The sequence below is a fragment of the Triticum aestivum genome, chromosome 5A (assembly GCF_018294505.1).
Source record: "Triticum aestivum cultivar Chinese Spring chromosome 5A, IWGSC CS RefSeq v2.1, whole genome shotgun sequence".
Lineage (NCBI taxonomy): Eukaryota > Viridiplantae > Streptophyta > Magnoliopsida > Poales > Poaceae > Triticum > Triticum aestivum.
The window spans coordinates 576272455-576289516 of record NC_057806.1 but is presented as its reverse complement, the minus strand read 5'-3'; the positions used below and the strand labels follow the sequence as shown (position 1 = coordinate 576289516).

The 17062-nt window shown below is 45.8% G+C and overlaps 1 protein-coding gene across 1 annotated transcript; it reads left to right on the top strand.

Moving 5' to 3' along the window:
* The first annotated feature begins 775 nt into the window (after positions 1-775).
* On the top strand, positions 776-5536 carry LOC123104931 (transcription factor PHYTOCHROME INTERACTING FACTOR-LIKE 13). Its single transcript, XM_044526875.1, has 7 exons — positions 776-919; positions 1763-1877; positions 1990-2881; positions 2968-3033; positions 3123-3413; positions 3512-3671; positions 5163-5536. Exons 2-6 carry the CDS (start codon positions 1822-1824, stop codon positions 3668-3670), a joined length of 1464 nt encoding a protein of 487 aa, XP_044382810.1. The 5' UTR covers positions 776-919; positions 1763-1821; the 3' UTR covers position 3671; positions 5163-5536.
* The last annotated feature ends 11526 nt before the right edge of the window (positions 5537-17062 follow it).

Genomic DNA, 17062 nt, shown 5'->3' with positions numbered 1-17062 from the left:
GGAGGCTGGCATGGGTGCTGCCCGCCTGCTGGGCGCTGGCTGTGTACCGGCGAGAAACACATTCATTTTGGAGGCTCGCTGTGTTGTCGGCGAACGAAACTATTCATTTTGGAGACTGGCTGTGTTGCCGGCGAGGACGTGTAGACCGCTGGCTTTGTTGCCGGCGTGACTAGGGCCGCTGGCGTGAACTAGGCCGCTAGCCTCACCTAGGGCCGTTGATATTTGAAACGTTGTTCTTTTTTTAATATGGAGGCGGATAGGATGAGGCAAATGGATGCGGCCGCACGCTAGGCTCATGGCAATCTCATTTCAGAACAGGCCCACACGTGACTCCATTATCTTATCCAAAGAAACAAAATCCGGTCAAACTGAACGTGCGTCTAAGATCGCGCAGTGGAGTTGGCCTTACATCACCATACCGCGGCAGGGTTTACCCCTCCCCTCGAAATGGCAAAACCCGGCGGTACACAGAAAACGGCATACGTGCATGCACGGCCAGCCCTCTTCCCTATGCAGCAGCAGCAAGCAGGTGCAAGGTGTACTCACACGTCTGCTCCTCTAATCATTCGCCCGTCCGGTCCGGACCCCCTCCCCTCCCCTCCGTCTCTCTCCTCCCTCCTCCACATCCCTCCTCCCTTCTTCTATCCCTTTCTCCCTCCCCCGTCCCTGTCTGCGGGAATCCACTTCTCTTCAGCCCAGCCACAATGTTGCGCGGCTGCTTAAAAGCCACTGCGGGTGCCAAGCCCAGGTTCCCCTGCTACCTGCCGGCTCTTCTCCTCCCCCCCCCCCCCCCCCCCTCACTAGCCTCTCCCCCCCTCGCCTGCACGCGCCACTGCTCTCCAATCTCCACCGCAAGAAGAGAGTGAGCATCCTCCCGAAGAAGCTTCCATAGCCGGTGCTGGATCTTGCAACCAGACTGGTTAGTTCTTGCTCCATGGCTGCTGGTTCTCTTCCCCCCTCTGTTTCCTCATTACGTTTCTCCAAAATCTGCGTCCCTAATGCGTGTTTTCCAATCTCCTCCGGAACCTGATGTGGATTTCGCCCTATCCGCTGATCCTAACGGGATAATCATAGTTTTACTGCTCCCAAGGCCTCCTCCTAGTCTTTCTAAATCACTTCTCTGAAGCTCTTCGCTTTTCCTGTAGTAAAATACTCCTACTTCTTCTCAGCATCTTAACAGAAAAAAATATTTTAAAATTGCTAGTGCTCTGTAGACTTGATTGATGAGTGGATTAAAAGAACAATAAACAAAACCTCTTCTGAAGCCTTTTCACTGTGTTGCTGGTTGCTAGCTGCTCCTCTGCATGTGCTGCAGGTAGGCTTACATGACCGGTAGGTTTCCTGCAGGCAGGCTCCCCGCACTGCATCTACCTTTCCTTTTTTTCCCATCATTGGCCTCCCTGTTCCTTGCACTTCATAGCCCAGCTGCTTTTCTTATCCTACATATTTTTATATCTGAGATTTCCTTTGCTGCTATCAGAAGTTCTTTTTTTAAAGAATAATTACATCAGAGGTTCAAAGCATTATTATTTCCATAGTTGGCCCTGTCTGGCATCGCACATGCCCTGCTTGCCTCATCTGAAGCCGAATCAGGCTGTGCTGCACTATCCTTGGCAGGAGGCACATTTGTTTACGGAGCAGTCTCTTCTCGTTGCCAATCAAATTTAAAATACCATGCCGCATGCAGATGAAGCACAGTTCCTCAGCTGATTTTGTTGTTTGATTCTTGCCATCTCCTCTGTTTGCTTGCTTCGGCATGCAGCGTGCCCTCTGCGGTGAAGTGAAGCGAATCGCCAGTCGACACTTGTGATGATCTGAGCCATGAGCCAGTTCGTGCCAGATTGGGGGAACATGGGGGACATCTCCAGGCCACTCGGGTTCGCTCTTGAATCTTGATCGCTTGATGCATTCGAATTTGTGGGCTGATATGGTATCTGCGTTACAGGCTAGTGGTTGCTGACTTTTTTGTGCTTGATTTGGTGCCTGCAGCGAAGACGATGACCTCATGGAGCTGCTGTGGTGCAACGGCAATGTCGTCATGCAGAGCCAGGGTCATCGGAAGCTGCCGCCGAGGCCTGAGAAGGTCCCGGCGCCGCCGGTGGTGCAAGAAGACGATGCCGGCCTCTGGTTCCCGTTCGCGCTCGCCGACTCGCTCGACAAGGACATCTTCCAGGACCTTTTCTGCGAGGAACCACCGGGGGCGGCCGGCGTCGACGGCGCCGGCAAGATCGGCAGGGACGGTGTACCAGTATTAGGGGATGACAGGCGCAGCAGCCAGTCGTCCGCGGTGTCGGCGGCGAGCGACCTGATGCCCCCTCCCAAGTCCACGCACGTCTCCTGCTCCAGCAGGCAGCAATCGATGAGCCTGGCCGACTGCGGCGACAACGCCGGCGGCGTCCTGTCGGACCTCGTCCAGGCTCGCGCCGGGAAGGCGGCGATGGAGGAGGGCGCGTCGTCGACGCTGAGCGCGATGGGGGCGAGCTTCTGCGGGAGCAACCAGGTGCAGGTGCAGGGCGCGGTGAGCGAGCAGGGGCGCGCCGGCCACACCACTGCCTATGGCGGCGGCGGAGCGGGCAGCGCTCTGCCTTCGGCGGTAGGGAGCGGAAATGCAAACGCCAGAGGCAGGGGCCACGAGGCCACCGTGGCCTCCTCGTCGGGCCGGTCCAACTACAGCTTCGGCGTGACCACCACCACTGGCACCGAGCCGACGAGCACGAGCCACCGGAGCAGCAAGCGCAAGCGGGGGCTGGACACGGAGGACTCGGAGAGCCCCAGCGAGGACGCCGAGTCGGAGTCGTTGGCGCTTGAGCGCAAGCCGCCGCAGAAGCTCACGACGGCGAGGAGGAGCCGCGCCGCCGAGGTGCACAACCTCTCCGAGAGGGTGCGTTCCGTCATTCATTTCTTCTTGTGCCATCAATGGTGAATTGTTCATTACAACATCTCTGACGCTGACTCTGGCGGTTGCAGAGGAGACGAGACAGGATCAACGAGAAGATGCGAGCGCTGCAAGAGCTCATACCCCACTGCAACAAGGTACCGATAGCGCGCGCCATAGCATGTTTCTTGTCTTGATCGGCTCGATTGGGTTTTTTCATTTCATTTTTGTGATGGGCGGCATGCAGACTGACAAGGCGTCGATGCTGGACGAGGCGATCGAGTACCTGAAGACGCTGCAGATGCAGGTGCAGATGATGTGGATGGGCGGCGGTATGGCGCCGCCGGCGGTGATGTTCCCGGGCATGCAGATGCACCAGTACCTGCCGCAGATGGGGCCGCCGTCCATGGCGCGGATGCCCTTCATGGCGCCGCCGCAGCAGGGCCACGGCGTGAGCCTGCCGGAGCAGTACGCGCACTTCCTCGGCGTCAACCCCCACCACCTGCAGCCGCCCTCCCACCACCCCCACCACCACCAGGTTCCGTCAACCGCCAAAACCATATCCATTTCCAACGCCCCCGCCGTCTTTTTTCCTCTCCCTACCCTAACACGCAAGATGGATGTTTCTTCCGGCAGCATTTCGCGCAGGGGGTGGGCTACTACCCGCTAGGGGCGAAGGCCCTGCAGCAGAGTCCGGCGCTCCACCACGTGCCCAATGGCAACACTGGCGCCGGCGCGCCTGCCGCTACCGCCAACACCGCGCCGGGGAACGCGATACACCCAAACAAAAGATGAGGTATGCTCGCTTCTCATCTCTTCTCTTCTCTTCTCTTCTCAGGGAAGGTGCTAGAAGTTTTTCCTTTTTATCTTTTTTTTTGCGGCAAGAGAAGCTTCGGAAGCCCTTGGGAGGTTTGGACTAGACTTCTTTTGTGCCCACACGCACATTTCAGTGCCCACAAACTAAGCTTTACACCTATGATTAATCAGTTTTTTTCCTACTATACGAAACGAAACATTTGATGTTTGTAGCTTCTGATGAAATGACACATCTACGCACGGTCCCATCTCATCTCCCGCCGATCACCGCCGACCATCTCTCCTCTCTCACCAATTTTCTTCATGTCCGCTCGGCGCTCACTGTTACCGCCATTGCGACCAGATCATGGAAGCGTCAATCTCATTGTACTCTTCTTCCTCGTCTCCTATTCATGCCGCTCATCACGCCATATCGACACGATTAGAATTTGAATTTCACGCCCTAAGAGTATCTCTGACCCTGCCCCTAAATTTTAACTCAAACAAGTCCTCAAAATTTAACTCCTCAAATTTTAAAAGTATGAAAGTGCTCAACTAGCCCTATTCATAAACTTAACTCCCACCAGGACTGGCCATACCCCCCCCCCCTTCTCTCTCTCTCTCTCTCTCTCTCTCTCTCTCTCTCTCTCTCTCTTTGCGAGGGTCAAATTCCCTTTCTTTCTTTCTCACATCAAGCACAGATATGGCAACGTCTATTCCTGGGTGGCGTCACCACACCGTAGAGCGATCTTGCCTAGAAGAGCACCGGCCGTGCCACGCCGGAGTAAGCCGGTGCCGCATTTGGTTCGCTGGCACGGCATGCAGTCTAAGGCATGGTCTTGGATTTACGCGGCCAACCACAACTTCTACTGGTAGATTAATGTAAAAACTCCCAAGCAAAACAATGGGGTCTCCTATGACTGCACAACACGGAATTCGAATAAAAAGCAAAACATGGTCTCCATCATCTTAACAGACTTCTTTCATTTTGATACTCCTAGCACTGAACTGAACTACGCTATACCTCATCAGCATGCATATGTTCGAGTGTTACCATCATATGAAAACTACACCTCAACTGGCGATTACTGAGTGGTTCTGCATTTCTTCGGTGCCAACAAAATCCCGATTATAATAGATGATGAAATATCTGAAAACAAGATAAGCCTCGGAGCATGGCGCGAGAATCCGTCATTTTCGGACAATTTTTCCCATATGCCAAGAATTAGGTGTCTCTAGCCAACTCATGTAGGTACGTGCAGCTAACCTAGCCATGTCAATGGTTTGTACCATTCTTAAGTTGTCGCCATCAGGATACTTTTCAATGGTCACACCACGTACACATCTCTTGTGTCTTCATCTCTAGATATATGTCTTCTTTTTATGCTCTAGCGGTCACAAGCACCCCAAATAACAAAAACAAAATGATTTTCATGGTCATGGGTGCATATGATTTATAATATCCTAAATTTTCTTCACATGTGTATGACAGGGTAATTACAAAAACAAGTTAAGAGGAACAATAAAAAGGAAAGGAGCTGCAGCGTACGTCACAGCAACAATATACATGGAGAAGAGGAACGCCGATGCGAAACAAGCGGTTGGCGTCTTCTTCCATCTTCTGCCCCATATGAGATCCCGGCAGGAAAATTGTAGCAAATCGCGCGGATCTCTTTCTTCATTTTTGCTGGGAAATCGTGCGAATGTCTAGTCTAGCTAACTGATTATATTGTTAATATAACCTTTTGGGTTTTACTCCTGATACTACCTGGGGTTGTTGCCTATTGATTGGGCATGCACCCTGCTTGTACTAATATTGAACTTCCATTTCTGTTATCTTTTGTGAGCCAATATGTTCAGTATCAATGTTTTGGGCTTTTCTTGGCATTGTTTTCAATAACAAATAGCACAGGGGATGAAAGACAAAGAAAGAGATCAGGTTATTTATCATTGGAAAAAGGGAGTAATGCTATATCCATGGATCATTACGAGGGTTTTACGGGGTGATTTTTACTTGGCAGGTTGTGATCGGATTATGGGAAGGGTGTGGCTAGGTCTCAGACAACTGAGATTTAACCAAGTCCCAATCAAGTGACATAACATGCAAGAAAAGAATTAAAAGAAAATTTTACATGGATCTTAGCGTAGGATCTCACGGATATAGCATCGACTGAGACTTAATGAAGTTTCAATCGACTAAGACTTAGCAAGACTGTTAAGGAAAGGCACGACACTTTTCACTGCGATCCCAGGACGATGCTATATGCAACAGACTCCAATGATTTGGCGTGATACATATGACGTGGCCTCAAAATCGTGCAAAATGGATCGTGTGCATAGCAGCACTCCATGGTCTCAACAGAAAGGACCGTAAAGCTCCTGTAACTCGGCCCCACGGTTAGCATTTTAGGCACAATGGGGTCTTCTACAGGTTTGGTAGCGAGTTTACTCTCCATGGTCTATGTAGATCTACGTTCATAACTTCTTGTCCAGTTTGATATGCAAGTTATACTTTCAATTCTTCGTTGATTCCTGCGGTCTCTTCTGGCGATCGAGCATTTGTTCTGCCTCCAACACCTTCAAAAGATGAAGAATCCGATGGTTCTTCCCAGGATTTGACTCCCAAGTTCCAACTGGCATAAGAATCCCTTTGAGGTCGAGGGTGACTCCTCTAAATGCTCAACACCGACTGCTTCCACGATGGTGGTGGATATGAAGCCAACAGTCCAAACAGTACTATTGTTCTTCAAGAGAAAGTTGAGGATCGAATTCGGTTAGCCCGGCAGCATCCATGGTGCTAGCCAGTAGTGAGCCGTCGAGCTCGAGAAAGTGTTTGAAAGATGCATCAGTAGCCAGATGATGATTGTCGAACTCGGTGGCCAGGCCGTATGCCACAGAAGCTGGTCACTGGAGATGTTCTCCGGACCAGTGGAGAGAAGGCATGGAATGGAATCTCTTGTCATGGTCTTATCGCCGCAAGCTGTCTGCCGGAGCGCGACCCGATCGAGAGAGGCTGCCCAGTTCATTGCACCCTAGCTTCTTCACAAAGGCGCGCGCTGTGGTGATGGACGAATCCAGCCATAACTCGGGACAGAGGAAGTATTCTCTTCAGGCAGCAGCAGCAGCAGCAAGCGTTTTCTAGCTAGCCCCATATCCTGTAGTGGCTTAGGTTGGCGACCTAGGAAGTAGGAAGGACCCAGCCGCCGTGCTCTGTTCCCCGTGCCGAGATCTTGGACCTGCGTGCCTGCATCTGCATGCATGCACGTGTATCCGTCGCTTGGTCATCAGAAGATCAGATACTGTTGTCTGCTGGTGAGCGATGAACCACGGGCTCGTGTACTTTGAGAGGCCGTCAAGACCTACTCCCTCCGTTTCAAAATAGATGACTCAACTTTGTACTAACTTTAGTACAAAATTGGGTCATCTATTTTGGAACGGAGGGAGTAGATATGTACTCTGATGTACTGATAGCAACTCTACCGGAGTTGTCATATTGTCTTGGTCGTCATAATAATTGTGAATACAATGATTTTTGTTGGTCTAAGATCATGCCATTGTCCACCGTCAACTACTAGTGCCTTGCTCCAGGGAAAACGGATCGCCCGCATCGCCTAGCCGTCACGTCGTTGGAGTGGTCCCTCCAGCGACCGAAGGGCGCGGTAGCCCTGCCCGGCCGTCGTCTGGCGCTCCGCTTCCTCCTGCATCACGCGGAGGGTTGCCTCGGCTAATGACAACCTGCGCCAAGGCGCCTTGGCGGCCTTGCCATGGAGGCGACAACGAAGGTGTCCCTGAACGATCACTCCTCGCTCATCTTGACGAGCTCCTCGTCGAGGCAGTGGCGGCGCCGCGCGGTCTGCATGGTGGTTAGCGACTGGTCGAGGGCGCAAGCCTCCACAAGATCGGGGTCAGCGCGGACGCAACCAACTGCCTTGTCAGACTTGGCAAAAGCCGAACGGCGCGCCTCATTACATGCTCCCGCCGCGTCCCCTCGCCCTGTCCTCGCTTTGGTTGGGGCCTGGCTAGCCCATTAGTTCCCGTTCAGTCACGAACCGAGGCCCATGGGGCATACGTTCCGGTTCGTGAGCCCAGGGGACTGGCTGGGGCCTCGTGTGCATTGGTCCTGGTTCGTCTGGACACATTTGTCCTGGTTCCTGACACGAACCGAGACCAATGGGCCTCGCTCCTGGCCCACATACATTGGTCCCGGTTTTAGGCCCGATTCCAGTCACGAACCGGGATAAATGAGTTGCCTATATATACCCCATCGCCGCAGCAGAGCACTCCACAGTACTCTGTTTTTTCTGGCCGGCGAGGAGAGGGCATTTGGGTGCTCTAGCTCACCTCCTATGCACATGAGGTGTTCGATGAAATGCCCGAGCCACACTAGTTAAGTTTTCTTCTCTCGAAGCTCGACCTCCAAACTCCATTTTCCCCGAGATTTGCATAGGTTTAGCGGTCCGTCCCGTCCCGTCCCCGTCTTCACCGCCGTAGATCGGCCGCGCCGATCTCGCCGCCGGCACCACCGTGGTGAGCCTCTTGTTCTTATCTTTTTTCTGAAAGAAAAAGAATTCTTACTTTAGATAGATACTTGTCTAATTTTCTTACTTTTATTATTGCTTGTTATTATATAGTGCGATGGTTTTGGTATCCGTCCCCGTTGGCCCTCGTCCTGTCTATGATTCAGATGTGGTATATATATTATCTTTTTATAACTATTTGGTTCATTTATTGTTTATGACAATTATGCCGACCAATGTGACATAGATTTTATTTATGTAGGAGGTAGTTGGACTGGAAGTTCTAACCGACCCTATTGTCGAGAGGTTAAATTTAGTTGAAGAAGAAAACAATTACTTGAAGGAAAAAATAAAAAGAATTGAGGAGGAGAAGTTGATATTGGAGTTGCATGTTGCGGATGTCGTTGATGATCACAAGATCAAGATGGATGCAATACGGTTGAAGATTAGAAAGATTAGAAAATATGACATTCATACCGAGGCTTGGTATCATTATGTCGTTGGATCAATTTTTACCTTGGTTGTGATTATGATCATATTTGTTGTTGCATTGAAAGGCTTTACATAGTTTCAATGTATGGTTTAACTAGATGCTCTGGAGAGCTATATGTTGTTCAATTATAACTATGTATGTACTTTGTTTTTAATGTGATGATGAACTTCTATTAATTTGGTCACTTATCTATCCATGTGAATCTGTAATGGTTTTTGACACACATAATGTGATGATGAACTTCTATTAATTTGGTCGCTTATCTATCCATGTGACTTTGAATGGTGCATTTTGAACACACAAAAAGTCTGGAGTTCAAATAAGTTCAAAAAAATGAAATCCCTTTGTAACAGATGAGTTTTCGTCCGAAACTCTGATACTTCGAAAGAGATTGTCCATTTTGTATACGAAGTGCATCCAGTTTTTTCCGTAACCCTCTCAACTTTTTAGCACATGCTATGTGGGTGAAATGATGATATCATGCCAACTTTCAACCTTCTCAGAGTTCATTTGTAGTGCTTTTTAATTTCAGGGTCATTTAGCTCAAAAAAAATCAGTAAATGCATGACAAATAACAAATGAAGTCGGAAATGGTTGAAAATTGATGATGTGGCTTTGAATGGTGCATTTTGAACACACATAGAGTCTGGAGTTCAAATAAGTTTAAAAAAATGAAATCCCTTTGTAACATATGAGTTTTCGTCCAAAATCTACTTCGAAAGAGATTGTCCGTTTTGTACATGAAGTGCATCTAGTTTTTGCCGTAACCCTCTCAACTTTTTAGCACATGCTATGTGGGTGAAATGATGATACCATGCCAACTTTCAACCTTTTCAGAGTTTATTTGTCGTGCTTTTCAATTTCAGGGTCATTTAGTGCAAAAAGAATGAACTAATAGCAAAAATAATGAACTTAAAATAATTAATTAAAATATTATGTTATGATCAACTAAAACAAAACTATAATATTCTTCGATAGCAAAAACAATCAACTAAAAAGTTTTTATAAAACTCTAATAGCAAAAGAAATCAACTAAAAAGCTTTAATAAACCTCTAGTATTTTTAAACTAAAATTATATAAAATTTATGCAACTAAAAGCATGAAAGAATTATAAAAACATGAAAAGTAGAAAGAATTATCATGAAGAATTTTTTGTTAGAAACTTTAGTAGAAAAAATATTTTTCATAAAGAATTTTTGGTAGAAACTAAAATAACAAAGTCTGTTTTTTAATATAATGATAAAACACAGTAATATTAAATAGCAGAAAAAAGAATCACTCAAAATATATTTTTATAGTGAAGTTATTCACAAACTAGTGATTCACACAAATGTCAAAGAATTCAAATTTAAACTATTCAAATTTGGAAACTAATGGCACTAACATAAAGTTATTAATTATTCTGGCCTAAAAGCAAAAAGAATAAAAAATAAAGCAAAAATCAAAAGAAAATAAATAATTCAAAAAATATACTGTAAAAAATAAAAAAAATGTCGCCTACTGGGCCACATGGCCTGCATACGACTAGAAATCCATGTGTACATGGGTCAGGATGCAGGCCCGCAGGCCCAATAGGCCCAACATGGCAGTGACAAGGGTAGGCGAGTACTGCCTGCATATTAGAGAGGAGCTCTGCATCTGAGCCACAATGCAGCTTATAAACAGGTGCTGAGCTCTCTCAGCTAGCGAGGTGGGACTAAACTCCCACCACACCATCGCTGTGCCACCCTTTGGTCCCGGTTGGTGGGACAAACCGGTACGAATACCCCCCTTTGGTCCCGGTTCGTCGCACCAACCGGGACCAACACCCATCTTTGGTCCCGGTTCGTGCCACCAACCAGGACCAAAGGTCTTTTTTCAGCAGCCCAGAGACATTTGGTCCCGGTTGGTGGCACGAACCGGGACCAAAGGGGGGTATTGGTCCCGGTTGGTGCTACGAACCGGGACCAAAGGTGTGACTATATAAGCCAACACTTAGAAAAATTTGCCCAACTGCTCCCATTCTCCCCCGACGCCGCCAGGCCGCTCCTCGATGCCGTCGCTGACGCCGCCCGCCGCCCCGACGCCGTCCGACGCCGCCCAACTTCACCGCCGCCGCCGCCCTCGACGCCAACTGCCCCGACGTCGGCGCCGCTCCCCTGCGCGCGCCCGCCGTGCCCTGCCACCCCCTGTGAGCACCTGGCTCGCGCCCCTGCCCTGCCTCGCTCCCGCACCGCTGCCCTGCCTCGCGCACCTGCGCCCCTGCCCTGCCCCGCCGGCGCCGCCGCCATGCCCCTCTGCCAGGCCGACCCCTAGCTTTCCTTTATTATTTTTGTTATATATATATATATATATGCTATTTGTTTAGATGTTTTTAGATGTTCTTATATGTTGTTTTCAGATGATTTTAGTTTTTCATAAAAAAAATTAGATGTCAAAAATGTTTTTTTGTTCATATATAGAAAGTTTTTATATATGACTATGGATATATGAGCAATGATGATCCATGTATTTATGCATTGATATATATGAGAAATGATGTTCATAGAATATTTACCAAGTATATATGTATTTTTGTTATATATATTTTTTTTTTCGTAGCATTTTTTCTATTTATATATGTATGTGGCTATAGATGGATATATATGAGAAATGATGATCCATGGATGTATGCATTTTTTTCCAATGATGATCCATAGATGGATGTATGTATGTATAGATGTATGTATGTCGATACATGAGGGGGGGGGGTCGATATACCCCCTCTCCGATAACATTTCCTTCTTCATATGGTGAGTTAGTTGATTTAGGTTAATTGATTTATAGTGCATTACAGTTGAAAAAATAAGAAGAAGGAAAATAAGAAAAAAATAAGAAGAGGAAGAAAGGAGAAGAAGAAAGGAGAAGAAGAAAGAAGAAGAAGAGGAGAGGAGAAAAAAATAAGAAGAGAAAAAAAGAAAGAAAAAGAGGAGAAGAAGAAACAATAGAATATTCTTCTCCTCTATTCCTTTCTTCTTCTCCTCTTTTTTCTTCTTCTTTTTTTCTTCGATCTTCTCCTCTATTCCTTTCTTCTTCTCTTCTTTTTTCTTCTTCGATCTTTTTTCTCTTCTTACATGAGGGTGGGGGGTCGATATACCCCCTCCCTGATAACTCCAACATGAGGGTGGGGGGTCGCCGAGGGTTCGAGGGGCGAGGGTCGGGAACTAGGGTAGAGGTTCGAGGGTCACCGAGGGTTCTGGGTCGCCGAGGGGTCGAGAGGTTGGCTAGTGTCAAAGTATTGAAGATATACGTGGCTTCATCATTAGCCGGAAGTAACCGGGGCATGATGATACGAAGTTGTGCAAAGTTGTTTTAGAACGGAGTTCCGGATAGAATAATTTGCCATTTTGTACGAATTTCAGCAAAGGCTTTCCAAATAGAGATATTCGAAAGGCTCTTGCTGAACTTTGTATGAAAAAGCGAATTATCCTATCAGGGACTCCGTTCCAGAACAACTTTGCAGAACTTCGTACCATCATGCGCCTGTTACTTTCGCCTAATGATGAAGACATGGTTTTGTTGAATCCTTTGACACTATACAAACGTGACATGAGGGGGTCAAGGGTCGGGGGTCGTCCAGGGGTCGAGGGTCCAGATTTATCAAGAATGCCCCCATTATGGATGTGCACAAGTTGATCCAAACCCTAGAAGCGTTGCCGAGGCCACCCCAAACCCTAGAGAAACGTCGAGGGCACTAATATGATTCCTTGTTGTGATTAGGTAGCTAGGTCTATGTTTGCCACTAATATATCCACCTGTTGTCATGTTTGTATAATAATTGCCATGTTGTAATATTTGCAGAAACAATGGAGCACGGACGAGACGAGGCATCAAAACAGGTGTTGGGGGACATAATCTTAGCCAGAGGTGATGTCATGTCGTATCTTAACGACAATGATGGTCTGGAAGGACAGGGTAAAGAAGCAGGCTACAGTGATCGAACAATGGAGGAGGAAATACATGATTATGATGGCTCCGGTTACCGAATGCCGGTGCAAGAAGGAGACCGTGATGACGGCTCCGGTGATCGAACAGAGTCCGGCCAGGTATATATATATATATATATATATATATATATATATATATATATTAATTAAGCCTATGCTGACTAGCTAATTGATGCATGATACGTCTCCAATGTATCTATAATTTTTGATTGCTCCATGCTATATTATCTACTGTTTTGGACATTATTGGGCTTTATTTTCCACTTTTATATTATTTTTTGGACTAACCTATTAACCAGAGGCCCAACCCAGAATTGCTGTTTTTTTTGCCTATTTTAGGGTTTCGAAGAAAAGGAATATCAAACGGAGTCCAAAGGAATGAAACCTTCGGGAACGTGATTTTCTCACCGAATATGATCTAGGAGACTTGGACCCCACGTCAAGAAACAAAGGAGGGAGCCACAAGGTAGGGCGGCCCTACCCCCCAGGCGCGCCCTCCACCCTCGTGGGCCCCTTGTTGCTCCATCGATGTACTCGTTCCTCCTATATATACCTACGTACCCCCAAACGATCAGATATGGAGCAAAAACCCTAATTCCACCGCCGTAACTTCCTGTATCCACGAGATCCCATCTTGGGGCCTATTCCGAAGCTCCGCCGAAGGGGGTATCCATCACGGAGGGCTTCTACATCAACACCATAGCCTCTCCGATGAAGTGTGAGTAGTTTACCTCAGACCTTCGGGTCCATAGTTATTAGCTAGATGGCTTCTTCTCTCTTTTTGGATCTCAATACAATGTTCTCCCCCTCTCTTGTGGAGAACCATTCGATGCAATCTTCTTTTTGCGGTGTGTTTGTTGAGACTGATGAATTGTGGGTTTGTGATCAAGTCTATCTATGAACAATATTTGAATCTTCTCTGAATTCTTTTATGTATGATTGGTTATCTTTGCAAGTCTCTTCGAATTATCAGTTTGGTTTGGCCTACTAGATTGATCTTTCTTGCAATGGGAGAAGTGCTTAGCTTTGGGTTCAATCTTGCGGTGTCCTTTCCCAGTGACAGTAGGGGCGGCAAGGCACGTTTTGTATTGTGGCCATCGAGGATAACAAGATGGAGTTTTTATCATATTGCATGAGTTTATCCCTCTACATCATGTCATCTTGCTTAAGGCGTTACTCTGTTTTCATTAACTTAATACTCTAGATGCATGCTGGATAGCGGTCGATGAGTGGAGTAATAGTAGTAGATGCAGGCAAGAGTCGGTCTACTTGTCTCGGACGTGATGCCTATATACATGATCATACCTAGATATTCTCATAACTATGCTCAATTCTGTCAATTGCTCAATAGTAATTCGTTCACCCACCGTAGAATACTTATGCTCTTGAGAGAAGACACTAGTGAAACCTATGGCCCCCGGGTCTATCTTCATCATATTAATCTTCCAATACTTAGTTATTCCCTTTGCTTTTTTACTTTGCCTTTATTTTACTTTACGTCTTTATCATAGAAATACCAAAAATATTATCTTATCATATCTATCAGATCTCACTCTCGTAAGTGACCATGAAGGGATTGACAACCCCTTATCGCGTTGGTTGCGAGGAGTTATTTGCTTTCTACAGGTACTAGGGGACGCGGGCGCAACCTCCTACTGGATTGATACCTTGGTTCTCAAAAACTAAGGGAAATACTTACGCTACTTTGCTGCATCATCCTTTCCTCTTCGGGGAAATCCAACGCAGTGCTCCAGAGGTAGCAAGAAGAATTTCTAGCGCCGTTGCCGGGGAGGTTCGTGCAAGTCAAGATTTGACTTCCAACAACGAGCCACTTCTGGCGTCTACACAAAAGTCAACATACCAAGTACCCATCACAATCCTTATCTCCCGCATTACATTATTTGCTATTTGCCTCTCGTTTTCCTCCCCCCCACTTCACCCTTGCCGTTTTATTCACCCTCTCTCTCTCTATCCTCCCTCTCTTTCTCTATTTGCCTCTTTTTCCCGCTTGCTTTTTGCTTGCTTGTCACGATGGCTCAAGATAACACTAAATTGTGTGACTTTACCAATACCAACAACAATGATTTTATTAGCACTCCGATTGCTCCTCTTACCGATGCTGAATCTTGTGAAATTAATGCCGCTTTGCTGAATCTTGTTATGAAAGATCCGTTCTTCGGCCTTCCTAGTGAAGATGCTGCTACCCATCTAAATAGCTTCGTTGATTTGTGTGATATGCAAAAGAAGAAAGATGTGGGTAATGACATTGTTAAATTGAAGCTATTTCCTTTTTCGCTTAGAGATCGTGCTAAAGCTTGGTTTTCGTCTTTGCCTAAAAATAGTATTGATTCTTGGAACAAGTGCAAAGATGCTTTTATCTCTAAGTGTTTTCCTCCCGCTAAGATCATCTCCCTTAGAAACGATATTATGAATTTTAAGCAACTTGATCATGAACATGTTGCACAAGCTTGGGAGAGGATGAAATTAATGATACGTAATTGCCCTACTCATGGTTTGAATTCGTGGATGATTATACAGATTTTTTATGCCGGATTGAATTTTGCTTCTAGAAATCTTTTAGATTCGGCTGCGGGAGGCACTTTTATGGAAATCACTTTAGGAGAAGCTACTAAACTCCTAGATAATATTATGGTTAATTATTCTCAATGGCATACTAAAAGATCTACTAATAAAAAGGTGCATGCGATAGAAGAAATTAATGTTTTGAGTGGAAAGATGGATGAACTTATGAAATTATTTGCTAGTAGGAGTGTTTCTTCTGATCCTAATGATATGCCCTTGTCTACTTTGATTGATTATAATAATGAATCTATGGATGTGAATTTTGTTGGTAGGAACAATTTTGATAACAACGCATATAGAGGAAATTTTAATCCTAGGCCTTATCCTAGTAAACCCTCTAATAATTATGGCAATTCCTACAACAATTCTTATGGAAATTATAATAAGATGCCCTCTGATTTTGAATCTAATATTAAAGAATTTATTACTTCGCAAAAGAATTTCAATGCTTTGATTGAAGAAAAATTGCTTAAGATTGATGATTTGGCTATGAACGTTGATATAATTTCTCTTGATGTTGATTCTTTGAAACTTAGATCTATCCCACCTAAGCATGATATCAATGAGTCTCTCAAAGCCATTAGAATTTCCATTGATGAGTGCAAAGAAAGAACCGCTAGGATGCGTGCTAAGAAAGATGCCTTTATAAGAGCGTGTTCTTCTAGTTCCTATGAAAATAAAGATGAAGATCTAAAAGTTATTGATGTGTCCCCTATTAAATTTTTGTTTTGAAATATGAATCTTCATAATGATGGGACTGAATATGATCCACCTTTACCTAGAAGGCATTCCAAAAATTCGGAGTTTTCAGATCTTGATGCTAAAAATGATGAAAGTGGGATTGAAGAAACTAAAACCCTAGATGTTGCTAAACCCACTATTTTGGATTTCAAGGAATTGAATTATGAAAATTGCTCTTTGATTGATTGTATTTCCTTGTTGCAATCCGTGCTAAATTCTCCTCATGCTTATAGTCAAAATTAAGCGTTTACTAAACATATTGTTGATGCTTTGATGCAATCTTATGAAGAAAAACTTGAGTTGGAAGTTTCTATCCCTAGAAAACTTTATGATGAGTGGGAACCTACTATTTAAATTAAGATTAAAGATCATGAGTGCTATGCTTTGTGTGATTTGGGTGCTAGTGTTTCCATGATTCCAAAGACTTTGTGTGATTTGTTAGGTTTTCGTGATTTTGATGATTGCTCTCTAAACTTTCACCTTGCGGATTCCACTATTAAGAAACCTATGGGAAGAATCAATGATGTTCTTATTGTCGCAAATAGGAATTACGTGCCCGTAGATTTTATTGTTCTTGAAATAGATTGCAATCCTTCATGTCCTATTATTCTTGGTAGACCTTTCCTTAGAATGATTGGTGCAATTATTGATATGAAGGAAGGAAATATTAGATTCCAATTTCCGTTAAGGAAAGGCATGGAACTCTTTCCACTTTTATATTATTTTTGGGACTAACCTATTAACCGGAGGCCCAACCCAGAATTGATGTTTTTTTTGCCTATTTTAGGGTTTCAAAGAAAAGGAATATCAAACGGAGTCCAAACGGAATGAAACCTTCGGGAACGTGATTTTCTCACCGAATATGATCCAGGAGACTTGGACCCCATGTCAAGAAACAAAGGAGGGAGCCATGAGGTAGGGGCGCGCCTACCCCCCCAGGCGCGCCCTCCACCCTCGTGGGCCCCCTGTTGCTCCACCGACGTACTCCTTCCTCCTATATATACCTACGTACCCCCAAACGATCAGATACGGAGCAAAAACCCTAATTCCACCGCCGTAACTTCCTGTATCCACGAGATCCCATCTTGGGGC